A 27,046-nucleotide genomic window follows, 5' to 3' on the forward strand; every position below is an offset into this window, starting at 1 on the left:
TTCCTCACTTAATAATATGTAACCACGACCATCATTCTTAGCCAGATCACCCCACGGTTGAGTAATAATATCTTTGAGTAACCGGTAAGTGCAGTTCAATATAAGGTTGCATGTAATGAAACATGTTACAGTCCATTATGAGGGTTAAGTAAACACTGAAGTTGGGGAATGTGAGCTATGGGGATACGAGATGGGACAGGCTGCAGATGAAGCGAAATTACTGTTGAACTCTGCATTCCCTCTTCCCTCGGTAAGATGGCGCCTGACGGTGACCTGCCCCCTTCCTTCTCCGGCTCCTTCTCTCCTTCTCTTTCTCTCCCCCCTCCCACTCCTTTCTCTCCATCTCTCCCTCCAGCGCTGGGGTCATAAATCCGCTGTTGTTTATGAAAATTTACAACATAGCAATACAACTTTACGACGCGGCCGTGCCTCCTATTGGCCGCAGCGCGTCACGTGGCAGAGAGCCGTGAACATGAACTTTTTTTTATATATATATATATATAATTTCCAATAGCGGGATAGAGCAGCCTTTCATTTAACTGTCTCCCCGGCTTCTACGCGGCTGTTTTCACCACCGACCCTCTACGTTTTTGTGCCCCTCACGGCTCCTCTTTGTGAAGTTTTTGTTTTTTGGCCAGGCTTGACGCGCCGGAGCTTTCGTTTAGACTGGATTTTTCTGGTGTCCTGACACCGTTTGGCAAGATGAGTGCATGGATTCCCGTTGCGTCACTGACCTCCAGGGAGCCCCTGTTTCCGTCCGGGGTCTCAGCTGGAGACTTTTCTCCGTCACAACCAGCCTGCACCTGCATACTCCCTCCCCTTGCCTCCTCTGTTTACACACAGAAGTCTTCCCAAGGTAAGACAGCGGAAGCTTGACAATACGTTGCATGTATTTGTTTTTACTTGATTAAATGGGCAGTTTGAACTTTAATAAAATTTACTGTCGCATTTCTTTTACTGTTGAAATATTCTGAGGCTGAAATATTGTGATGAAACTGTAGGATTACTGTTTTATTGTACTATATTGTTAGGGTTGCTTCATAGTAAGTCTGACCAATCTGAGTGACACAAGGAATTATTTCCTGCACGCTGCTGGTGATCCTCGTGTTTTGCATGTCGTCTAGACTTTATTTGTTTGTTGTTGGATTTAAACTGGGATGGTCTTTCTCCTGCGAAATTCATTGGGTGGATGGTGGCCAAAGTGTGCGCTCTTTGACGCCCTCCTGTGGAGGTACTGGGAGTACTGTGGCTGCAGCTTTGCCTGTTTTGCTGCAAATGTCTGTCTGCACGCTGGACATGTTGACCTATTTGAGTTCTCACATTTTTCTTTAACGTTATCAGCCGCTATCAAATGTACGCAGGCCTCGGGTCTCCGTGCATTTAGTCGATGAGCAGGATAACTACCAGTGATCCGAATATACTGAAATGCAGCGGCTGAATGACCTTTATATTAGAAGAAGGAATCTCCCTGCCGATGAAATTTTAAAACGCAAATTGTTTTGCGCGTCGATGTTTGTCATGTTGTTGCTGAATATAAAGCCAGTCTGACGCACACCATTATGTGTCATTGCGGTGATTTATTTATAGCCCTGCAAAGATCTAAGATGCAAAGTTTGAACCGATTTCATTTGCATTGTATCAACTGTACAAAAGTGAAAGCACCAAATAACCGACGAGGACTGCCCATTCAGCACATCCAGTTATTTCATATGTGCATAGAAATAATAATTTTACATTCCTTTTCTGGTTTCAGTTTTGCATGGAAAATACTGAACCGGGTAAGATTTATATTACAGTCAAATGAAACGAAAAATTAAAAACAAAGGTCAAAAAAGTCCAGTGGTTTTAGATTTTAGATGCACCGTGGCCTGGGTGATTTCTTCACGGCGAGGCCAGCTATATGATTATTAGGAGTTTTAATTTGTGTAATTTAAGGGTAAAGGGTGCTAGTGTGTGACTGTGCCTGCAGAGTGCACTGCCCTCCTTTTTCCTCTGCATCAGTGACCATCTCAGCCCCTCAGCCCCCCCGTTCCGACCCGACAAGTCTGACACCAATGTGCAGTCACTTCTTCTTTCCTTTCTTTTGGTCTTCACTCAGTTCCTGGGTGTGTCCCTGTCTCAACTCTGAGAAATAATTTTCGTGGGAACTCTGTCGCCATTGGCCAGCCATAAATCAGCTGCTAGAGCCTGACTGTTTGGCCAACACACACTCCGCGACGGTCTCCTCTTATTACTTTGGGCCCACTGTGGGTGTGCGCACCCGGTGTTCACCCTTCCTAGTACCGTGCCTTCTGGGTGTATGTTACCGCAAAGGGCACACATACCTAGGACAGAATAAATATTCTGTGTCAGTGTTCTTGTCAGTAACACAGGAACGGACTTGTGCTGGGTAAACGGCCTGCTCTGGGGAAATGGGAAGTGGAGGCAACCAGAGGACCAAGGTGCCATAAAAATTCCACAAGGAGAAAACCAAACGGAGAGCGCCGAACGCAGCAGCATGCCTCTATTTAGGCGTCACGTCTGTGTGAGACTCTGCGCTGATCCCCTGTTTTTCGCCTAACCTTCTGATCTTTCTCACGATCTGGACAATAACCGATAACTGACTAACACTTTTGATAAGGCGCGTTGGTACGGATATAATAATGTGCAAAACTGGGCCGAGGATTTTGAATGTAGCAACGATTTTGCAACAATTTCAAAATTTTTGCTTTGTTGCTGTTTGAATGAACAACTTATTTTCTGTTTTGGGTCTCCAACTGTAGTCTAAAAATAATGTTGTTGTTGTTTTATTATTTTGCAAGTCGAACAGAATGAGTATACATTTACAGCGGCGCAACGTCTTCGTAGGCTAAATACAAATATGGAAAAGTACAGAGGATGCACATATGTATTTTACTACATGAGTACTGATTGAACACTGTACATTTTTAGGCATTTCAAAAGAACATCGGCTTCATTTTAAACCAGGCATTGCTCCTATTGTATCATTTATCAGCAACTTGTATTTTCTTTTCTTTCTGGTTTCTTTAAATTCCAAACTGACATTGACTAACGATAAACCCCGGTGCTATTACGTTTCTTACACAAAGAAATAAAATGTTATTATCCATCATATACTGATATCATACGCACAAACTAGACTGCTAGAAGTGCGACGATGTTCGACAGACGGTTAAAAAGTCAAAATGACAGAGCAGTCGCCGTTAAAGTAGACCGAAATAACGCCGGGTTGTGCGCAAAAAAAAGCTTGCAATCATCTAAATGATTGTTGTTCTGGCGTCGTTAAATTTTAACCTGCTTATAAACGATTTTTGTGCGTTCATATAAAGCCTGGCTATATTTATAGTTATTATTTTGCAAAGTGGTAAAAAGAAGGAGCCTTGAATGGCAGTCTGTGTGGCATTATTCTATAAAGCGATATTTGGCTTTTATCTTTCCTTCGTATGTTTATTCATTAGTCTTTTTTTTCACACGGGGCCGTTCAGTTATTTTATGATTGTCAGAAAATGTGTGGAAAAAACACGTCCCCGCTTTCAATTGGTTTTTATTTTATTAGCTGCGCGCGCTATTTCCACTCATCGCCCATCGCAACATGCATAACAGATTCCGATCGAATTATTTCTGTACACTATCATTGCAAAGATTGCATTCTCAGCGTGTCACTTGTTGTATTGTTTAGGAGCCCGTTGGTTTTTGCCGCAATGGTCGTTAACCTCTGAATGACCCCGTGCGGAGCCCACGCCTCAGAAAGCACCGCAGACAGGCAGTGCGACAGTTGCGCCAGAGGATGGCGCACCACGACAATTCAAAACAGCCAAGCCGTGGCTCCGAGTTTGCCCTAGCCACGAGCGCATGGAGGCGCGCGCCCTTCACATCCCACCCAGTATTTCCTGCGTGCACGAGTTTACCTCTGGAGGTCACCAAGCAGGATTTACGACTGGTCAACAAAAGCACGTGATTCTTCGCCGTACCCCATATTTGGGTGCCTACGTAAGAGAGAATCAAGTCCATGTCCCACTCATTTCCATAATTCATCATAAATTGTGCAAGGGTGCTATAGGACGCGCTAAACCATAAGAGCCACAAATCAAGAACACAGGTTTATGCCATTTTACCTCCTAAAATAATAACAAACAACAACAATATCTACAACGAGGAAACTGTCAACAAATGAGCTCCTATTTTGTGAACTCATTCTGCGGTCGCTATCCCAATGGCGCGGACTTCCAGTTACATAATTATGGAGACCATAGTACGGCAAACGAGCAATACAGAGACTCAGCAGCCATGCATTCCAGCAGGTATGGGTATGGCTACAACGGGATGGACTTAACAGTCGAGCGGAGCAGTACCGGACACTTTGTGGGCAACGAGCGGACACCGGGCTACTCCCCGAGTCACTCAGCGGCGACAACACCCTCGGTGGAGCCTGTCAGGTACAACCAGTCCGCGAACAGCACCGGGAACTCGTCTCTGTCGCCTCCACCTGACCCTCTACCGTGCTCCTCGGTGGCCAGCTCGTCTCCGGTCACCGAGACACAACCCCAACACAGAGCCGTGAAAAACTCAATAACGACCCCGTGCTCGAGCTCCAACGGAGGCACGCTGCTGCTCACCCGGGACTGTGTTTCCAAAGCTTCCCCCCTCGAGGACGAGAAGCCTGCGGGAAGCGCACCACCAACTCCTCAAAATGTCACCGACTCAGCACAGCCCCAGATATACCCGTGGATGAGAAAACTACACATAAGTCACGGTAAATTGCTTTGTTTAATGGTCTTGTATTGATTTTGTACCTTGTGTAGAGACCTGGCGCTGTTGTTGTTTGGTAAAATAGTTGTCTAGCATGTTAAGCTATTTAACTAGTTTTGTAACTACCAGCAGAGTGGACCAGTTTGCGTCGTAGTCCTTTGCAGTGATTTCAAAAACGCAAGTAAATGTCCAAAGTGTGCAGTTGGTGCTATATGCGACTCTCACCTGTTTGGTATGTTTGAGGTTAGGAGGACTGTGGACCAGGTACGGCATAATTTAGCAACATAACATAATAGGTTAAAACGCGTTCGATATCTACTCAATATATGCATTTTAAGCTCATTATACTGTATTTTTGTTGAAAATGGGAAATATCTAAACAATTTAAATATATTATCACCTATATCTAGCTGGAATGGGAAGACAGTTAATTTTAGTTGTATTGTTATTGTTTGTAATGATTTGTCTTTATTTGGGCACCATTTAAAGCTCAGTCTCGTGTCATTCTCAAATCGTGTCTTCTAATCACATAGACGTGTAATGTCCAAATTTCCCGCAAATGTGCTCAAAAAGTTTGGTGCACCATATTTTTTTTGTCTTTACAACTGCGGTATCTGACATGTTTCCCTTGCTTTCTGTCCTAGATTTGTCTGGACCAGAGGGGAAGAGAGCCAGAACCGCATACACTCGGTACCAGACCCTGGAGCTGGAGAAGGAGTTTCACTTCAACCGGTACTTGACCCGCAGGCGGAGGATCGAGATAGCCCATGCACTCTGCCTCTCTGAGAGACAGATCAAAATCTGGTTTCAGAACCGTCGGATGAAATGGAAGAAAGACAACAAGCTGAAAAGCATGAGCATGGCGGCTGCAGGCGGGGGAGTCTACAGGCCTTGATATTCACACCTTTCCTCTTCATACCGAGCACTACAAAAATAAAAGATTGTCATATCAACTTCTCCCCCTATTCCAAAAGAGACTTGGTTGTTTGCGGGACAAGGGGCAACCCACATAAACCTTCTCTATGTCCAATAACAATCCTATTATATTCTATAATTTTCTTTTTATTCTCACCGTTGTTATGCTTATGTGAGTAAAAAAAAAAAAAAAGCATTATGTACAGTTATGTCTAGATTTAGAGGAAAAAGAAACACATGGAAATAAACGTTTGTTTAAATTATTTCTTGTTCAGACGGAGAAAAATAAAAAATAAAGACGTCAAAGCTTGAAATGCAACCCTGCATATACCGCAAGTAAATCCAGTAAATTCTGTGTGATGCACTCAACAATAACAGCATTAATAAATAGAGGGTCGAGGTTGAGCTACATTTGTGTTTAGCCTTCGTTTTCTATGTATGTACTGTATATGTATGTATTTATTTGTTTGATGTATTGTACCGACGTGTCAGATAACTTGCTTCCAGAAGTAGAGCCAGCAGAGTACGTATAAGCTTTGTGTGACTATTGTATGCGTTGTGAACACATGTATGGACAGAGGTGCGGACTCACCCTTTGTGTGTACAGTAGCCGTGCCTGTATCTTTGTTTTTGCAGGAGCTGCTGTTAGCGTTGCTCACCTGGGTGCAACATCTTAGTAAAAAACGTGTTTCGTCTCCATTTTCTCTAGCTGTTCTTATGTGGAGGGTCCCACAGTAAACCCCATTGCCTATGTGTATAACTCCATCGTGATGAGCTTTTTGTAAATGTTTTTCAAAGACTGGAAGTCAAAATATGCTATAATAATGATGATGACGAGGGTGATGGCCGTGATAATAAACTTTCTACTGGAACGGCAACAATACATTGAGTGTACGTATTTGTAAAGTATTTAAGATGAATTCGTTTTGTGTGTGTGTGTGTGTGTGTGTGTGTCTGGGCTGCTGCGTAAAAGCAACGAGGAAATCTCCAAGTCACTTAAATAGACTATTTTCAATTGGCTTTCCTCAACTTAGATCTTGAATTCAACAGGTCCCCTGGCATGAAAGCGTCTAGATTTACTCACCTTGCTCTGGCGCTGTGGGCTTTTTTTGAGGGGTCCTTGGCCACTAACAAGCTTCGGGGGCCGGCCATCCCCTTGCGCAGAGGCTCCTGAGCTATTCCTGTAGAATTAGCTCGACTTTTCAAGCTGTAAACTTTATTAGGGCCGATTCTGGCTCTCTGACATTTGGGCGCTAAATGAATGGGGGTTTTGTCTATGAATTAGATCGTAAAAATCATCCGGAGAGCGGCCAGATAGGCTCACTGGCCATAAACGGTCACGTGGTGGCCATTAAAGTAAGTTTTATGGTTTTGGGGAGTTGACAGTATATTGCACATAACATATAATCGCACTGACGGCGAGGCTTCGTCTGACTCTCTCTTTGCAGGCTGTAAGTGTTACTTGACCGGTACAGACCATCTCTGTTGCTCAGTCTGCGTCAGTATGGACCGGACGCTCTCCAGGATGAGGACCGCGTCTCTGGGTAAGTTTCTCCAGACTAGCCGGTAGCCTGAGAACAGTCGGCCTGTGTTAAACAGCGTTATTATTGTATTCGCTCCCTCTATCCGTCCCTATTAGTCCATTACACTAATTTGTCAGTTGTGGAGTGCTGAATACTGGTCTCGGCAGATGTTGCGCAGGGTTGGGTCCGGCTCATGGCTATTTAATTGCTTCCTTCCCCGTGTAACTTGTTTCCCTCCATCTGTGGTGTAAGTCATAATCCATTTTTACATGTTGGATAATTATCTCTGTGTCCATTTCCACCCCCTCAAACTTCTAGTTGTTGTCGTTTTATTACATTGGAGAATTCACAGACCGTGAGCCAGAAAGTTTCCAAGGGGCGCGTGGAGTGTGTAGATTTCTTTGATAAAGTTAAGCGCTCGCGCAGGCCTACAGATTTACAGCTCGCCTCGTTTGATTGGATTCTCTGTGTGCTGATGACTTTTGGAAGTTGCGGGGCTATCCCTGGAAAAAGTTGCAGTTGTCGTTTGGCTGAGCGCTGCCTGAGCTCCACACGTTGGCACCGCGTATGGATTTTAGGGCAGGCTGTAAACAGTGTCAAGTAAACACAACATGGGGGGAAAAAACAGCAGCGGGGAGACGTTTAAAAGGAATTCCGTTTTGTGTCAACCTGGTCGTTTTGTGTTCAGGGTTGAAAAGTTCAAATGACCTCTCAAAAGTCACTCTCGCTTTGTGGTCACCTCTTGTCCGATCAGAGAAGGGGCGCAACGGTCACCAGTGGACACTGAATTCACAATATATTAATAGAAAACGGGGGGAGGAAATAAATGGTATTAATTGTTATTTTTAGGACGATCTGAAACCTTCTCTTTCTTTCAAATGTGTTTCTTTTCATTCTCTGTGTGTGTGATCCGATTCTACTCACACATCCAAATATGCCCCGAAAAATGGGTAATGACTTTACTTTTTGAGCTTTATGTCAGTTATGGAAACCAAACTCAAATAACAACTGAACTTTCTTAAAATTGTTGCTTAGGCGAATTTGCAAAGGTCACGCAACCCCGCCAGCCATAATAAGTTAACGATCAATATTTTATTTTTGGTGCTGAGCCTTTCGTCATAGACTCCAAAATCTTTACAGGTTATTTTTGAACCCTGCGGCATAGAAACACACGTTTGTCGCCATTTCACTAACTTTTAAAAAACATTTTTTTAGAACTTCTCATATATGTCTCCATGAGCGCTGGGGTGGAATTTAAAATGGATACGTTTAAGAATTAATTCTGGACGGATGAGGCGTTTTTTTTTTTATCATTCCTCCTTATTTATAGAACACCAATAATTTTGTTTTTGTATTAATTAAAGCAACATCTGGGGTATTGTAACCAATTCCTAATTCTGAGATTCATTGCTTAACCGGTTTAGCAAAAACACAGATTAACAGGCTTTCCCGTCTGATTTTAGACTCACCCGAAAATGAAACAGGACGGACGGAGAGTGCGGTTATTTGGGAATTAAAACACTCGGTAATATTACAAAAGAATAAATTTCGACAGGCCCCCATGTGCGGCGTACTGCCAGGCAGAGGGAGAGGGGAGCTGTAGGTTCATCTGGAGGTCAGCCACAGCACCAAGATAAATCTGCATCCTCTCAGAGCCACCAGCAGAGCTCGCTTTAGGCCAAGTTCACTGTCACCCTGCTGCATAGAGGGAGGAAAACCACTCACATCCACGGCATGTGCGCGCGCACACACGCATTCGCGTTAATGGCACGTTTGCTTGGCGTCTCCCATAAGCATAATGCACATAAATGAAGTTACCAAAGGACGAAGAGCCTGTAGTAATATCCTGCACTGGATGAAAACACAACGTGAAGAGAAAGAGGGGAGAGTAAAACTTGGATGTGCTGCCTTCAACAAATACTTCGGCTGTTTTGTTTGCTCTAACGCTAATGAATGATTTGCATATTTTACAGCCCTATTAGTCTTGAGTGGGAGCCTGTTGGACTCATCTCGTCATTTCCGTCGTTGGAAGCATCACAAAGCCACAATTGCATTTTATATCTTGTGCTGGCATCTTTTATGAAATTTGTGAAAACGATCCTTGTGAGGACAGGAGATGTACACATTGTTAAAATCAGCTTTTCGTTTAGTGAGTGGGGGGCAGATATCTCACTGACTGATGAGAGGGAGATAGCTGCAGAAGAGGAGGAAAAATTGGGGTCAAAAGTTTACGCGCTGAACAAGTCTCCGTCATCTGTTCACTCGGAGCTTGATGCCAGCCTTATAATAGCGATCTTGACTCTCCACACAAAAGACAGAATAGCTTTGCATTACATATGTTGCACGGTGCACTCCAGGTGAACCCTGGAAGCGCAGTGACCTCGCGTTTGGGAACGGGGGAGGGGACCCCCCACCCGTCCCCAGCAACAAGATTGAGTGGCTGGCGTTTTATTAGGGCGGTTGATTGGTGAATTTCCTTTGAATAAATTGCATTTGATATGTTTAGGGACCAGGGCAAAATTTGCATTTTGAGGATTGATACTCTCGACCCGGTCACAGCGTAATGGGAAGGCCCACGGCCCCCAAAATGAGCCCCCGGATCCCTTAAAAAACATTTAGCTCCTCTCTTCCTGATCAGCTGAATAGAATCCTTTTATGAAAACAGAAATGGCACAGATGTTTTTGTGACTCATAAAGAAACCCCTTTTTTAATGTTTTGCGACAATATATTCCATCTATGTTTTATTTTTTCATATGACATGTTTATTTAAACATTGTCCTTATATATTATTATAGCATGTTGAAATACCAAACCTTTGGTAAAAACACAACGGAAATAAGGTATAAATGGGATTAGGTGACGAAACTAAACAAAGACGAACTCATTTTGTTAGTAATTTGATTTATAAAAAAAATAATAAATAAGCTAAAGCGGTATTTTTATATTTACTAATCGTAATACGCATTACATTCGGTCGCAAACCAGATACAATATACAAGATTAAAACTTTTATTATCATTATTATTATTTTTAAAAGTAACCTAAATACGCAATTATAAAAATGCATTTCTCAACAAACAACCACTAAAATCAGAACATGATGTCATTTTCGATTCCAAAGACTTTATATTGCTGTCATAACGTAAATTTATTTAAAAATAAATAAATAAATGAATAAATAAGCACAATTTGGAAAATGTCGAAAACAAATTAATTCATATTCTAATTTGTATTTAGGTCATTGCAGAGCATACACCACGTGTACACTACAATTCTGGACTGTGCAAACAATAAAAGCTTTTCAATGTGAAAAATGTTTTTTTTTGGAAAGATCTGAAGTTGTATTATTTGTTTAAAGATACGTTTGTTTTATTAGCCCACGTTGAAAAGTAAGAGCTCATCAATAAAGGAATTTGTTCACAGAACGTGACGTATGATACATTTTTGAATCTTAACGTGTTTAACATCAGCGATTTTTCAGTTGCTTCAATTCTTTTTAAATTCACGTTTTGAAATATTCTTACGGGTCTTGCTGCGGAACCTCGCTTTGGATTGCTCGGTCTGCTAATGTTGCTTTCATCGATTGTCCAAACAAAATTCTGGAGCAGCTGATACGCATAGATTCTTTTTGAGCCATTTGAATATTAGTTTGTATAGGTGTTGCCTCAAATCCTCAATTTTTTCTCATTAGGCCTACTGTCAACTACTGTTCGCCCTTTACGCATAAGAAAACCAAGTGTGGTCATGCGCTTTCTAAAGGATGCAACCCCTTATTTTCCATCCTTCGACCAACTTTAAGCCCTGAAGATCTCTAAACTATAAATCTAATCAAAATTAACAGATGTGGACAAAAGCTAGTGGCCATTGTTGCTCTTCCTTTAAACTAATTAAGTTTTCTTTGAGTTGTTTTGCTGTAATAACCAATTGGCGCACAAGAAAATCACACATTACACACAGTGAAAGGAAAATATATTTTATTATCAGTGCTTTTCTTAATTAAAACATTTCCATGGAGGCATGAAATTTGGTTTTTAGCCCGGATGAGTGGCACATTTGGAGCCCAGAAAGATTTCGCCGTCATTCAGCTCTCCTTCCAGACAGGAGACCTTGTGAGAGCACATCTGCAATCTGTCACCATTGTCACAGCACTTCTCTGATAATCTAAATTTACAGTAAACTGTCAGCATGATATATATTGGTTAAATAGACCTTCACTTCACAGTATATGCACTGAAAGCTAACACCCTGCTCTGGCCGTTAGCTTATTTTGATCTAACACAAATCCTCTTCGCATCAGTAAGAGAATGAGACTTAAAATTGGTGGAAAATCACTTAGTGTTATCTCAACATTGTTACCAAATACTGCTCTTTGATCCACCGTTCAAAGCAATGATTATAAGACCCTGTTGTTGCGTTTTGCCATGCATTGAAATTACATTGCATTCAACCTGCATCATCTTGCAGGCCTGCAGTAGATAACAGGGGTGTTATCAGGACTGTTGTCTAAAGTCGCTTCTGCAGTTGCACAGAATTGCATTCTTGCTCCTTTCTAATAATAGGTTTTAATAAAGTTATTCATCAACTATAATTCAGCAACAAGTAGAATGACCAGGCGCCGTTATTCACGCCAGGACAACCCACAGTAAGTGGATAATAGCCGAGCTGACCTGGCCCATATTTATACAGTACCTATATGTACTAGAATGGCAGCAGACTGTAAATTTAGATATCATGTGAAGTCGTCTTACCCGCTGACATTATGTTGACATATTGCCTCTCAGGTGGTCTCTTGGTCATAGAGAAACAGCAGATCTTTGGCGGAGAGTACATCAGCTGCCATTTACAATGAGTTAGGTGCAGGAGAGCCTGTGAGATACACAATGTAGCAGTTCTGCCTGCAGCAACGGTGCTCTAACATGAAAACAGACGCAGATTTCTGAAGAGGAAAAAACGGAGCGTCTTCAGTCTTCCAAAAAAATTTCAGTGATGGAGAAAAGCACTCTGAAAAATCAAATCAAATTAATTTATATACGAGGTGAGCTGCAGCAGATCTTTGCAGCATTCGCCTAATGTCCTCATTTCCCGCAGATGCACATTTTGTCTCATAGCTTCTTCGACGTGTGAGCTTCTTAAATAGTTTTAGGTCTTTTGCACATTTTTTTTAAAAAATCCTTTGGGGACCCTCCTGGGTGCTGACCCGCGCTAACTGTTCCCCCCTCCCCACCCCCACAACTCCCCAGAGTTGAACAACTGAAGTCCAAGTCCGGGGTGAACCCCAGGTCAGTGCGTCTAACAGATATGAAAATGTCGCCTCTTTGGAAAAAGGGCACGCCTTGTTGTTTAACAAAGACTGTCAATGGGCAAGATTAATCAGAAACAAAATGGAAACCGTGTCACTTTGGGGTCAGGCGGGAGTTATCTCTGTTTAGGGGAGCGAATAGAATAGGGGTGACAGGAAAAAAGAAAAAAAAAGAAAAAGAAGGAAAGAAAAGAAAGCATTCAATATTTCCGAAGTTTGGCCTATTGTTTCTTCATGCAGAGGCCTTGTTGACGTGGACAGTGTGGACTAGCTTTGTGAAGAGCTGCTGCATCTTGAAGGGACACAGATACAGTGTGTATGCTCGGACATGGAGAGGAAACAGGACCTGGACGTAAAGGCTGATGGCGAGGAGCACGGTCAGAGACTTTTATATAGTCTGCCTTATAAGCATGCAGTTATAAGAGAAAAAATGTATTCTGTCTATTTAAATATAGCCTGCCAATGGTGATTTTTACATATAGAATAGTTGTACTATTATTATTATGGTTGTTATTATTATTACCAACACTCAACTCTTATTACCCAGCTCTAACTTAATATGGGATTTTTATCCCATTTACAGTGTTGCGGGTTTCTGTTGAAATGTTACAAAACACTTTGTGACAAATGATAATTTATATACCTATATTTCCATATTTATTCAATACTGGACAAATAGTTTGTGTCTTAGACGTGAGTTTATTCCTGCTGTACATGCTGATTTAGGACTACAGCTCTCACTGTAAGGGGTCTGTACTGGTTTTAAATCCCACGTTTTGTTTTGGCATCCGGCTGTAATGCAACACAGGTGTCTTTAAGTGTTTGTCTAGTGCCTGGATGAACGTATTAATCATAGGTAAAAAGCAAGAACTTTTAATTCAGGGAGTGCAAGCCGTCAACAGCCACGCTGAATTTAATATGTGTTAAAATATGGCTACTAGTCGTTGTCATGTCCTTGAAAACTAGAGGATTTTTTACTTTTACATGAAGAGCTGAGTGGTGCGTAATGCATTTACACGTTTGTTCGGAATAAGAAATGACGGAGTTTTGCTGTTCGTGTATGTGTTAAGCTTTTATCGCCCAGGTTTTATAGAGGCACAGCCTTTATATTCAGACTGGCATGTCCGCAGAGAAGCGGCTCGTCAGTGTTGGCCAGGCAGTTTCTGCGCTTACGTTGTTTTTCGATCATTTGAATGGGCTGATATGCAACATTGTAATTTGAATTGCTGTGCTGCCGTGTGTTGTCTTTCTCTGTCCACCTTTTTATTGCGACGCACCAGATTTTATACTCCCACAGCCAGCATTCACGTTTGTCCGTGTTTTTTTTTTTTTTTTTTTAGTTAATAAGCTGTATTGTCTCAGGGCGTACATTCCGTGTCCACTTTGTGTTTAATTTTTTCACGTGCAGGAAAAGCCTCACCCGCATAAGTTAGGCTCCATGCAGTAAACAAGTTAGTTGATTGGTTTTTCCTTTATATACTGTGATTTAATAAGGAAAACACCAACGTAAGCCAGTCCGAGCAGTGTTGGTGGTACCAGTGCCATGCTTTCCATTGGTTCCTGTTTACATGATGCCCACAGGAGACGCGGTGATTGGTGGCTCTTCACACGTGACCAGGCAACTTTGTACATTTGACAGGGAGTAGGAGGGTTTTGTGGAGATCAGAAAAACGACAGCGCGATAAAAATTAGTATTGTTGCACTTCACAAATTAATGACCATGAGTTCCTACTTGATAAACTCCAACTATATCGAGCCTTCCTTTCCTCCATGCGACGAATATCAGCAGAGCGGATACATTCCCAACCCTGGTGACTACTACGAGCGGCCAAAAGATACGGGCTTCCCCCATCACGACGAGCCATCCTATCCGAGGTCAAACTACACAGAATCGGGATACGATTACGGTAACGTCCCCGCTACGGGACTCGATGATTTCGGCGACGGGCATCACGCACAGCCGCAACCGGTTCCACAGAACCACGGTCCTCGCCTCACCGCGGCCCCAGATGGTGGCGCAGGGGCAAATGCCAGCAAAGACTGCAGCCTCGCCGGTGAGGTATATCCCGGCGTAGCGAAGGGCAAGGAGCCGGTTGTCTATCCTTGGATGAAAAAGGTCCACGTTAACACCGGTGAGTTATCGTCACGGTTAGATAGCAAAACCACTGAGAAACAACCACTGGAACACACGCAAGCCTATTGAGGCAGCACTAGTAGCAGCCCTTACAACAGCAATTTACGACTATCGAGCAGCAGGGTCGGTAATTAAGGACCCTCGTAAATTTTATTGCCTGTGTTCGTCTGTCGGGGCCATGTGCCTTTGTTGCTTTTTAACCCAAACTACCTTCACCACTGGAGCAAAGCCAAAGTATAATATTCAACCCCGCTGTTTTGTTAATCATTTCAAAGCTTGATCTGTCCCTGGATGCGAGTACTTGTGCACTCAGCATCTCCACACTAAGGTCATGTCCGTAAACTGAAACAAGACAGACAGTTAAGCAAACAAAGCGTCTGCAATTCCCCATCAAATCCACAAACGCCCAATAATTTTCCACCATATGATGTGTCCAGTGGCGGAACTAAGGCTTTGGAATTAACGCTATCAACCTGCATGTAACACCTGCTTGCTTGCCTGTGTATGGCTTTTTTCCCCCTCCCAGTCAATGCCAGTTACAATGGAGGAGTGCCCAAGAGGTCCCGCACTGCCTACACCCGCCAGCAGGCTCTGGAGCTGGAGAAGGAGTTCCACTTCAACCGGTACCTGACCCGGCGCAGGCGGGTGGAGATTGCGCACACCATGTGCCTGTCCGAGCGCCAGGTCAAGATCTGGTTTCAGAACCGTAGGATGAAGTGGAAAAAGGAGCACAAGCTTCCCAACACCAAGATCCGCTCCTCCAGCTCGGCCTCGTCATCAGCCTCTGGGGCCCAGCAGCAGCAGATCAAAACAGGCCAGCAGCTCGTCCCCACGCCGTGCACCGCAGGTCTATAGTGCATGAACGAACCTCATCCCCAGAAAAAACCCAATCCAGACTGAGATGGCAAATAACACAAGTGGAATTTGATGGACCGATTCTCAGTATTTTACACACATGGGTGTTATCTCTTTCACCTTGCCTCTGCCATTGGGCCCCTGTCACGTCCTTTGTACCCTTTTCCCTCTCCGGTCGTCCTCTTCATAAGCTTGAAATTCACCTTTAATTGCCACAGTGGCAACTGAAGTGTTATATATTTGTTTATTATAATGAAAGAAGGATAACGCACATTCAAACGTAGGACTTGGAGCAAAGTGTATCGTTGCAGTTACAATTATTTTGAGGCAAAAGTAAGTTTGAACTCATTTTCTATGTTCTCTTTGAATATTGTTTTATCAGTTTTTTTATTATTATTATTGCTCATGGAAAGTTCTAATATACTTGAAAGATATTTAGCGAGAGGCTATAGATGCCTGTTAGAAAACCAGGCGGGTGTTTTAGAGGTATGGCATCAAGTCAGAGTAGTGTAGTTTGTGTGTTCGAGTGGGCTGGTTTACTGTTGAATGTAGTCCAGGTGACTTTCACATCTAATGTATATAGACAAATCATAATGAAGGCACAATAAGGAAAGCATTTCGTCAAGTAAGATTATGTTTGTTGGTGTTGTAAGGTCGAGTTTTATTTGTGCTAGTGCGTCCTATGTTGTGCTGTGTTCTAAACTGTGAATATTTGTATGTGCTGTCTCAGTAATGACCATTGTGATGTAGGTTAGTGTAGGATAAATCTGTCCTTGTGAAATAAATATGTACTTCACTTCTAAGGCTGGCGTGACTTCGGATATTTTGTCACCGCTGATATTGATTTTGCTTCAGCGCAACATGTATTTTTTAAAAGCCGCCCGTATTAACGCGGCATTTAGGAGCCTCTTCGTTTTTATGCGTCGACTGTGATTTTATTGATGCATTTTGATCGAGATTACAATTTCAAAAAGAAATATTTAATTTCAAAAAAACTGCGTGGACGTGTTTTAAAGAACTTTTACTATTCAGCCAGGTTTCGATTGGAGGTACGTGCGTAAATTTAATATAATGTTTGAGTATTAAATAATTTACCGTGTCACACTTTAAAATTATAGCGGATGCCACTATTTACCCTACTTGAGTAGAATAACAGTCAATTTGCTACAGCTTATTATTGTTTATGTGTTTGTATAACGGGCTAAATAAATCCTACGTATTTACGCCTAATACAGTTTATACGAGAAAAAATACTTTCGCGTCACGAGCCTTTGCAACATGTTCAAAATTACGTTTATTAACATGTAAACACAAAAACAGTATAAGCGTGCCCAATTTTTTCCACGTCTTTCGAGGCTCCCCTGCCATAAATTTTAATGCGTAAAATGTGCATGAATGTCATGCGCATTTTCATGGATTAATTTGATGTGGCAGAAATTTATGATGGAGGCATCAGCTGTGGACTCTAAAGCTTTTCAGGCTTTACTTGCACAGGAATCAAACCAAACCCAAATTGTTAAATGTATCCGGCTGCACATATTGTTCTCACTTGCCATTATAAGGAGATCTCGGGCAACCTCAGTACACCAGAGTGTTAGTGTTGGTCACTACCTGCTACATCCAAACAATAGAGAGTTCAACTCGGGGACACTGCCGACACTGGCCAATCACCGGCTCACAGCACTTCTCCTGACCCCTGACCTTTCGACACACACAATGTTCAGACCATACATCAGCGCTGAGACCTCCGAGAGCCTTTTCTTTTCATTTAAAATTTGCCCGGAGACGGCTCGGAAACAAAACGGTGCTTAGGTGTGAAACTGGACCATGAATATTCCCCAAATTATTCTAGCGGGCAGCTCTCCTGCAAATCCTTACATACACGTCCTGTCAGGCCGAGTAGAGGGGACAGATACGAGCAGAAACATGCTGGTGTTGTCTATGTTATTTAGTAGGATTTGTTATTATTATTATTATTTTAAACATATGCTGACATTGAGTTTCAGCACAGTGATGATGCCAATATTTTCAAAATGGTTGGGTTTACAGTGCACTTAATAGTAAACTCACTGGCACTCACACACACACAAATAAAATCGAAGTAAAATTTTGAGAGACACATGTATATTTTAAAAATCAGGATTCCATCTGCACGATTCCTGCTCCTAAATGCATTTGCCTACATTAGTAAAAATAGTCTGCACTTACACTTGCACAGAAAGGCTCTCTGGCATCGTGCAGCAGTTGCTTCAGACATGAGAGCCGTGCAGGTGATGACACTGAGCCTGATTGGCACCAGTTTCGCGCAGACTCCATGAAGTCCAACTATAGTTAAATTACAGAGTTCAAGTCATTTGATTCACGAATAGAGGTCACTTCCAAAGTACTGAAATTTTAATTCGCCTGTTCACGTGACTTGTTGAATAATGAATACCCCGGGGTCAGAAATAGATCTGGAAATCTGACTTATTTTCATTTGAAGCGATCCTCTGCAAGGTGCAAGCCAGATTTCTTCCCCCTTGAGAAAACTCTGTCCTCTGGACACAGGCCGTCATGACTTGTGAGTAGATTTGACTGCTTTTTACTTTATTGTTTGTTGAGATAGTATGTGAAACAAATCATCCGTGCGGTTAGATACCTGATTTTTTTTGTGCGTCTTCGTGGATGCAGTGATGTGATCAGAGTTTTTCAAGCTGTACATTTTGTGTGTTTGATATATCATGTTTTTGTTTTTAATTAAACATAATCTTGCAATTTCGAAATGCATAGATTACATATTAAAAAGTTTATGTATTGTGTGCTAAATTCCAAGGCAAAGCTACGTGGCCATACCCTATTGGGCGTCTCGGTAAATATGATTCAAAGCAGCAGGTCTTCTCTAAACTTCTCTAAACTCAGTTCAGCAAATCAAGACGAGAATTACGATGTTGTCTCTCACTCTGCGCTTTACCTTTACAAACACCATGTGACTGAACAGTGTAACAAACTCGTATTTTAAATGAACCAGTGCATTATAACTGCAGGTAGAATGTAATCCGAGTGAGGGAGACACGTGTCTGGGTGAAAGGCAATATAATTTCAACGTTTGCATGAATATTTTTAAAATAAACAAAGTGCATTTATGTTGGCACGGTTTAGCGCCAAATACGTGTATGGCCTCAAGCATGCACCAGAAAAATTAATAGTCGTTTCTATGAATGGTGACGGTAAAAAGTTGATCATTTACCAGCTTGACTAATTAATTAATTTCGCACGTGAACATAAAATTGGCAGAAAATGTGTTCATGTAGCAGCAAAAGGCTTATCTGCTGCTTCACAATAAAAGACGAAACGTTTCAGTGAAAGTGAACACTAAGGTCAGTTTAGACCAAGTTAAACATTAATGGATCCCTTCGAGTACTTGACTGACTTTATTTGTGTTGTTAGGCTTATTCTTTACACTAATAATCACAATATTATTAGAGTTATCATTTGTAATAGTAGCAAGCGGTCCTGTTTTGAAACCCTTCAAAATATATCTGACAACTCTTTCACATTGCCCAGAAGCCTGCTGGAACACTTTCAGTCATAATAAAGACGCAGTTGAACAGAAAAATTAAAACTGCTTTATTCCATTGTCCTCTAAGCAAACAAGTCCCCTGTCCTCGCACACCACGGTGTTGCTTTATTAGAGATGACTGCGCTCATCAGCTCAAGGCGTTGAATTTCGCATTAGCCTTGATGTTGGCCGCGGCAAACCTCGCAGAAAGCGTTATCTTCGACTGAGAGTATCGGTAACTCAAGCCTGGCTGTTAAGAGCTCCGAGTGTCAACACCGTGGGAAGATATGGACCGCCGTCTGGCCAATATCCAGAGGTCTGCGTCTCTAACTCCTCTTCGCTGACAGTGATAAGCAGCCTTGCGTAAAAAAAAAACAACATCTGAAACGTTTATTTTATGTTAAAACAGTCGAGATATAAAACACAATCCGTCAATTGCTACTTTTGTGGAGATGGCAAGTGTGGAAAATATTACTCAGTGCATAAAGTAAGCTACCAGCCGAGGGCCTTTCATTTCTACATCTTCCTTCGTCTGAACCCCAAATAACTCCTCACTCGACTCTCCATGTCTCTGCCCGGGTCAGGGAAAAGTTCAGGTGCTGTGGCGACAGCCAACGTGGGATTATCTTCCAGTGCACGGTCATGTCGAGCCACATAATCCTGGTGACTATTTCGCATCTGAAAAACAAAAAAACAAAAAGACAGTTAACAAACACCAACGGCTTAAAAGAAATGGAAATAGTTCTCTTTTCACGGCCATGCGCCTAAAATCTGTCCTTTGGTGGTTAATCTTTAATCCTCCGCCTTATTCTTCTTCTTATCTCCCATTTTTGGATTTGCTGAAGGTGAATTAACAAGACCGAGTGTGCCTCTGTTCCTGTCTTTAAAAGTTTACCACTCAAGTTGTAGTTTGAGAAGACAAAGGCTGATGTGGGAGTGGGATGCTGTCTATGTCCGCCCCGAATGATTAATAGTTGTGGTGGGATTTTTCCACGCCCGCTGCTCGGTGTTGACGGAAAACAAGCGCCAAACGGTGCCCAGAAGAGAGAGGCTCTTCCGAGCTTGGACATTTGGCATGACCTGAAGTGCCAAAAGCCGCATTATCTTCCATGGTGCCTGCGTGGCGCACTCTTTAGACACGAGTTGTTTTAAATTATGGTGGATTTAGCAACCAAAACTCTATAAAAAAAAAAAAAAAAAAAAAAAAAAACTTCGCACATACTTGCGATTTCTCATATTACTCAGCTGGTCACAGGAAACTCGTGAGTGCATGTAGGTCTAATGGGGGTCCATGTCCTGATCAGCGGGGTCGAGCAGCAACACTTTGGTTACTTCGCCTCCACTTTCCGCTCACTGCTGACTGACAAGCACTCCCACGAACACCAGGGCGCACAACCTCTTTATGTAGGACAGGTAAATGTGTAACGTTTTGTTTTTATTTACCATGCAGCACACAGACCTTGCTGACGGAGGACCAATGGTTGACTAAGTGGTACTAAAGCAGAAGTCTGACATAGCGGACGAGGGGGGCGATATTGAGTTAAGTTTTCTGTAATACACTCTACAGCACTCATCGTGTTGTAAAGAGAAAGAAGAGGGTTACTGGAGTGATGAGAAATCATTACGCCGCCTTAAATGGTATTTCGTAGGGAAAGCCTTCTCCCTCTCACATAGTGAGAATTGTCACGCTGCAGTGAAAACATTCTGGTTTCAGCCCGGCTTGGTGCTGCGTCTGCACTTGAAACCGGGCATAATACAGCACGATTATCTCCTTCAGCCGCTAACAGGCGCCAAATATATGGCACTTTAAAACTGACAGGACAGTCTTTTCCTCTGAATGGGCGACACGTGGAAAAGCTGCTTCTCTGTGAGAGGCTTGCGCCTCTGCCAGATACATTGCAGTGTCACATACCCCTCTTTTTTCTCCCTCCAAACTGATCCGTTTCTCCTCAGGGGCAATGACTGCCTCCATTAATGATTCACGGGCTCAAATAAAGGGGATTTAAGTTGACGTTGCGTCACGTGAGCGGGGCGCATAATACTGCGCGATGTTATGGCACTGGGAAGAAAACCGGAGCCCCGGTCTTGCCATATGATACAGATTATATGCGGGTTATCCCATCTTTCCGTGAGGGGAGTCCTGGCTTTGTAGTTTGTTTATCGGTGGGATAAAAAGAAAGTAGAGACAGACCGAAAGAGAGAGAGAGAGAGCGAGCGATCCCGGGTTTCTGGATGTATTCTGCTGTCACGGACGGATATGTTTTTCCACGCGGACGGAGTCAGACCCCGAGCTTTGGGAGGATGGATTTTATTTTGAGGTATTTCCGCCGATTGTTCATTACTGTCGTGAGTTATTGCTGCGCGAGGCAGAGGTCAGTAAAAAGAGGGTCCAGGGTTTTTTCAAGGCAAGAAAATAGACACATATCAAGGAGCTGTCGATATGTTAATATTTCAGATTCATCACAGCTGAAAAAAATGAAACATAAATAGACTTAAATGAGTTGCATATATTCTATGTAGGTAACCATTTAAGAATTTGCGTGGGTCATTAAGATTAAGAGGCACGGTTCCTTTTTATGTGCTTCCTAGGCTAGCCTTACAATAAATCAATCATTCATTTCAATGGAAACTTAGAATACGGCAACAAAAAATGAAATATTTCTCTCTTAATCATATATTTAACAGCCCGAGCCGCCATTAGGATAAACAGGCCCGTGTACCGTTTGTAAATAAAGCAGCCATTAAAATATGAGCTTCCAAGAAAAACCAAAACAAAGCGCGCGTCCTATAAAACAAAACATCCCGTGTTTTTATTTTTATTTACTTATTTATTTATTTATTTTGTGCGTAAATGATGCATCAAGATGAGCTCCATAAAGAAAGTAGGGGAAAGCGGTGGGGTTGTGTCGCTCCGCCAGGGAAACGAGGATATAATGGAAGACGGAGTGCTATCCAGGACCGCGCGGCCGCGCTGAGGTCACGGCGCTTCTATTTGATTTATGGGCGCAGGGACTTGGGGAAGATGGTGCGCCAGCGCTAATGACTATTCGATCCGTTTGTGGAGAAAATGCTTACCGGCCAGCAAGAAAACAACAAACACGTTATTTGCATACGCTAAATTTTGTGTTATTAGTGGCATTGTGTTGATTATGAGGCAATGTTCAGTTGTAAACTCGTTTCGAATCTCAAATTTATGGCCTTTATTTGTGCCTCGTGTTTTTGATAGTCTCGTGGTTTCAGCCGCTTCTAGAATTTTAGTTGATAATGTGTGAAAATAAAAGAAAATAAAATAAAAAAGAAAACAACAAAAATCTTTCAATTTCCGGTATGGACTTTAATTCAAAATTTGACCCAAATATGTGTTTAAATGCCTGCATCGAAAATTGCAAGATATAGAATTTTGTATCTCATTTAACAGATTACGCGGGTCTAAAAAACGGGCCTAAACAATTACGCGTGGCAACAGTGATCATACAATCTACGGTCACACAGTGTGGATTTTATTTTCAACTCCAGTTCCTAAATATACTAATTCAATTTACAGAAGGCGTTAAAAAATTAAATTGAAAAAAATGTATTCCACTCTTCGTTGCAGAAATCCAGCCCAGTAAATTCAGGCCATCGCGCGGTCCTCGAGACACCTTGAACTGCCTTCGGTAAGTCCATATATCTTTATTGATTTGTGTTATGAATGCTTGATGGTGATATCCTTATTCAATTTCTAATAAGTACCACACACGCCCACCAAACCACTCGCAGGGATAGAGAAGCAGTCTATGGCTTGTACATTTCCTGGTAGCAGCAATATGACCAGCCCGAGAGCAATAATTCCTTCTCTTCCACTTGTCTTTGTGGTGTAATTTGTCACTATAAAAGTGACGAGTGGGATCGCAGCTCTTGGAGCGGTGCCTTACTCATTTCAAAAACTACTTTCTGTGAAAGCCATCTGCTTGTAGCTGCTGGAGTACACCGCGCTCAAGTTTTAATTTTTTTTTTCTTTTATCAACATTTAAGTTCTTTCCTCCTCGCATGTTGTTTTGCGCCTTATTATTACGCACAGCAGCACGCGGCGCTGACTTTTTAACCCACTCCTCAGGGCCAAATTAAAGAGAGAGGCGAATCAGCGTTTTTAGCACAACACAAAGAAGTAAATAATTATACAATGTGACAACTTCGTAAAAGAAAAAAGCCGAGTTGGCTAAAAATAATCCTCACGCGTGAATTTTTGTCCCACTCAACCTCCCACGCCGTCCATGTGTTCTGCTTGTTTTTAATGGTTTCATTGAGTTTTGTCCCAGAGCCTGAAACCAGCAGAGAGGCTGCAGCTCTGGACGTGTTTACAGCCTGGGGAAGCTGAGAGGACATAAATCTATTTTTCTCAGGCTTTCTTTTTGGCTGCAAAAGACAGCATTACCATGAAGAGGGATTCCCCCTGCTGCCGTCTCCCTTCTCCCCTGTTCATCGCTGCATGTCCTCCGCTTTGCCTTTTGGTGATGAAACTTCTGCCCATTTTTCACACTCTGCCCCTGGTGGGATTTTCCCTTGATATGCAGCAAGCGCAGCTTTGATCTGGAGCTGTAGTTTCCAATCTAAAAGATAAAAATAAAAAATAGAAAAAAAATCACATAATATTACATGCTTTGTAGGAAAAGCCGTGCAAGGAATAGCAGTGAAACGAATCTGCGCGTCCTTTCACAAAACGCAGAATTGGATGCAAAAATGGGGGTTAATGATTAAGCGGCAGATAGAAGCCCTTTATGTCCCATGGAAATGGAAATGCAGCCTGGTCAGCGCCTGATTATTCCTTTGTATTCGCTCTCTCTCTCCAACATCTCATCTACTGGGTTCATAATTCCACTGGAGGACCTGGAGTAAATAATAACAAAAAAGATTTAAAACACTTTAGGGAAGGACTTTGCTATTTGTAACGATGTATTATTATTTTTTTAGACCCACTACCTCATTTGGTTGGGGGAGGAGGAGAGGCAACCACTTGATTTGAACTGGCTTTCCAAGGCGCTACTTCATTTGCATAATTTTTCTTGTCTATGGTGACGCTCTGGTTCGGGGCAGTTCACTGGTGACTGCATGGTACTGGTGAAGGATCACATAGTCCAGTATAGCTTTGGCTGAGTTTAATATTGCTATGAAGACCTGGCCATTGCTCTATAGCATGGCGACAAATTCAATCTTGAGACCAGATAACTCTTATCTCGCTGACCTGAGTGCTCACGCCTGCTTTCGTAATCTCGGTTTGGCCATCCACGTCGAGTAGAAGAAGAGGAAAAGGAAAAAAGGAAAGGGGCTCCTCTCGGCTCTTCCCTTTTTGTTGTGGCTGCTAATGCCTGCTGTATGGCAGGGCGCAGTCTGCTACTGCTGCTCCACTCAGTCAGCCCTGCCTTTAAACTTTTCTCTGGATTACCGCTTTGATCGATTTCGTCGCTGAATGAGAAAATATTGCTTGGTGCTCTGCATTCGTCGTAAGAGGATAAGGTAAGCAGGCCAGAAATAGTCTCCCTCGGTTGTAAATGGCCGAGTTTGTGTGTCGCGCGGTGATTTATCACCGTATGACTTAGATCTCGGTTCAGGAAGAGTTCACACACACAGTCAGGCAGCCAGATTTCTCTAGTGCGGAGCAGAGGGGCTGTGCACAGAGCTTAAGTCTGTCTTTTGTCTTTCTTTCTCTGCCATTTATATCGCATTGGTTCGGCTGGAAATACAAAGCTCTCCCATATCTTCTCCTGGTCATCATGATTGCAGATACATCGAAGACACCTTCGTTCAGTCTGGGGGTTAGCTGGGTTGAGGGCAAGCCGAGGGCTCACTTTTATACCGATTTGCGTCTTGCTCTGCACGGCTGCACAAACTCAGATTTGACTCCACATTTTCATTTCATTTTGTTTATGCTTATTTTGCGAAAAATGCATCCCAGTTTAAGGTCTCCTTCTTGACAGTACCTTTAGAATGTGAAATAAACAAGTAATCTTTTTTATTGAATTTCATTTTAACATTGTTATTGCTGGTGCCACAGTTACTATGATAAATAAAACGGCCGGGCCTGGGAGTTAAAAAAAGATACAGGTGTAACGTTGCAGAATATATTCACTTTTATTTTACTTTTATTGCACAAATGATGTTCACCTTGATTGGGGCGATGGGCAATTGTTAAGTTCGCGTAGACAAAAGAAATGTATGGTCCGAGCCGAGTGGTAAATGATTCGGAAGAGTTTAAATTTGTAAAAATTGTAAATTATAGATCATGGCAAATATTTGAAATGGTAATAAATATCATTACTTGTATTTTACTATTAGAAGTTGTATTTGTATTATTATATTTGAATGGGGATTGTAAAAACCCAAGGAATCCAGAGGCATGCTACTTTATTCGTTTTTTTTGTTTGTTTGTTTGTTTGTTTGTTTGTTTTTTTAATATTATGAATTATTCCGGTAAAGCGACCCGTGGATCTGTTTCTGTTATGATTTATAGTTTACACCAATATTCCCCATGGTTACCGGCATGTAGTGTGGTGCTTTCGCGGTGGGCTCTAGGTGTGCCATCGTCGGGTTTCTGCCCGTCTGAGTACCGGGCTTGGCTCCACCGGGCCGTTCATTCCGAGCAAGCAGCCCCGGCCCAGTGACCCTCATATATCACCGCGCCGCCGCACAGACGGCACCAACAGCAGCCATTATTATGGGCCTGCAAGGAAAAGTTCACAACATGGTCATGGAGATGCACGGATACCCGGCCCGGTTTTTCAGGTTTCCACGCGGCCCTTCCATTCCTCCTGCAGCATGCAAAGAATGGAATAAGAGAGAATGTGTTTGTTTACGGTTTGCGCCAGGTGGCCGGGGTAGCACAGTAAATGCTCTCTTGTTACTGAGGAAAGATTTCTTTTTGTAACAATGAAAATCGAAAAAAGGGTTAAAAGTTTGTGGGACACGCGGAATGTTTTCACCTTCCACACAGGAAATTAGATACACTGTTGACAGCTCAGTTGGTAAGAAAACACTGTAACAGAAATATTATTTTCCTGTGTGGTAACCCGCTAACAAGGTATTTCCACAGCATGCCTTTAAACTACAGCGTTTTCTCTATATAGTGCACTGCACCTATATTCTGTTTCATTGTTAATCGACAGAAAGGTTTCTAATGTCACACAGTTTCTTGTTAGGTTTCCAAATGATTTTGAAATTTGAAACGCTTTTGAAAAGAATTTTTTTTTCCAGTTTGGCACAGATGGTAATACAAGGTCAGTGCGTGCCTTTGTGCCCCGTGTAGGCCATAAGGTAAACGGTAATAGTCTACAGAATTGTTGGCCCTATCTTGCCTCCACAGTCTCCAGTGTCAGGTCTGTATTGAAAAGTAAGATGGATCGCCACCATTTCTTCTCCTCACAGTGCTTCTTGTAACCCTAGGTTCACCCAAGGAGGCCATTGGCGGAGAGGCGTCACGTGACCACGGGGTGCCAATGTTATTCTACAAGGGTGTCAAGACCCTGTCAGTTTCTGAAATAAATATTGGGAAACGGCGAGATGCAAAAGGCAACCTACTACGACAGCTCCGCAATTTACAGTGGCTACCCATATCAAAGCGCAAATGGCTTCGGTTATGATGCCAATCAGGTCCAATATCCCCGGGCCTCTCATGTGGAAAGTGAGTACCATCGACCTGCCTGCTCCCTGCAGTCTCCTGACGGCTCCGTGGCTCTGCAGAAACCGGGGGAGATGGCGGAGAGCTGCGACAGGACCACAGCCATTCAAGCGACGCAGTCCAAGGTTCATCCCGAAAGCAATCAACCGCAGGTGCCGGTGTCAGGCCCACCCCCTCCCCCACAGTCCCCCGGTGCTATCAGCCAAAACACAAGCAACGGGTCCAACCAGCCCAGTGCCAAGAACGGCTCCCCGACCTCCTCAGCTCGCAGCAAACACATCTTCCCCTGGATGAAGGAATCCCGTCAGAACACCAAGCAGAAACCCACCAGTAGCTCCAGTTCAGGTACCCACAGCCGAAACACCGCTGCTGCTGCTGACA

At 42.8% G+C, this 27,046-nt stretch overlaps 3 protein-coding genes and 1 long non-coding RNA gene across 11 annotated transcripts in view; 3 read left to right on the forward strand and 1 right to left on the reverse strand.

Moving 5' to 3' along the window:
• The first annotated feature begins 78 nt into the window (after positions 1–78).
• hoxa3a (homeobox A3a) overlaps positions 79–27,046 on the forward strand; it is a 31,278-nt gene continuing 4,310 nt past the window's right edge. The window contains exons 1-4 of one of the 6 annotated variants that reach the window (XM_047605367.1): positions 79–856; positions 7,113–7,208; positions 22,610–22,670; positions 26,431–27,010. In XM_047605367.1, coding sequence (XP_047461323.1) covers positions 26,548–27,010 — 463 coding nt within the window. In that variant the 5' untranslated portion in view covers positions 79–856; positions 7,113–7,208; positions 22,610–22,670; positions 26,431–26,547. Of the gene's footprint in view, positions 857–7,083; positions 7,209–7,237; positions 12,865–15,695; positions 18,037–20,242; positions 21,333–22,609; positions 22,671–24,359; positions 24,508–26,430; positions 27,011–27,046 lie in introns of those variants that run through there. The other 5 variants (XM_047605370.1, XM_047605368.1, XM_047605371.1 and 2 more) reach the window with 5 other exon arrangements.
• Positions 1,486–6,542, forward strand: hoxa5a (homeobox A5a). The gene is made up of 2 exons (XM_047605390.1): positions 1,486–4,753; positions 5,394–6,542. The coding sequence occupies exons 1-2, from the start codon at positions 4,171–4,173 to the stop codon at positions 5,642–5,644; spliced, it is 834 nt and encodes a 277-aa protein (XP_047461346.1). The 5' UTR covers positions 1,486–4,170; the 3' UTR covers positions 5,645–6,542.
• hoxa4a (homeobox A4a) lies at positions 12,877–15,632 on the forward strand. Its single transcript, XM_047605392.1, has 2 exons — positions 12,877–14,619; positions 15,148–15,632. The coding sequence occupies exons 1-2, from the start codon at positions 14,202–14,204 to the stop codon at positions 15,474–15,476; spliced, it is 747 nt and encodes a 248-aa protein (XP_047461348.1). The 5' UTR covers positions 12,877–14,201; the 3' UTR covers positions 15,477–15,632.
• LOC125020126 lies at positions 19,062–24,385 on the reverse strand. Of its 3 annotated transcripts, none has more exons than XR_007114164.1 (3): positions 24,236–24,385; positions 23,429–23,603; positions 19,062–19,692 (listed from the first exon to the last, which is right to left on the reverse strand). It is a non-coding gene; the product is annotated as an uncharacterized LOC125020126 (long non-coding RNA). The 3 variants fall into 3 exon arrangements; XR_007114163.1 differs by having other exon boundaries at positions 23,429–24,108; positions 24,236–24,343; XR_007114162.1 differs by lacking the exon at positions 24,236–24,385 and adding an exon at positions 23,974–24,116 and having other exon boundaries at positions 23,429–23,880.

The sequence above is a fragment of the Mugil cephalus genome, chromosome 14 (genome assembly GCF_022458985.1).
Source record: "Mugil cephalus isolate CIBA_MC_2020 chromosome 14, CIBA_Mcephalus_1.1, whole genome shotgun sequence".
Lineage (NCBI taxonomy): Eukaryota > Metazoa > Chordata > Actinopteri > Mugiliformes > Mugilidae > Mugil > Mugil cephalus.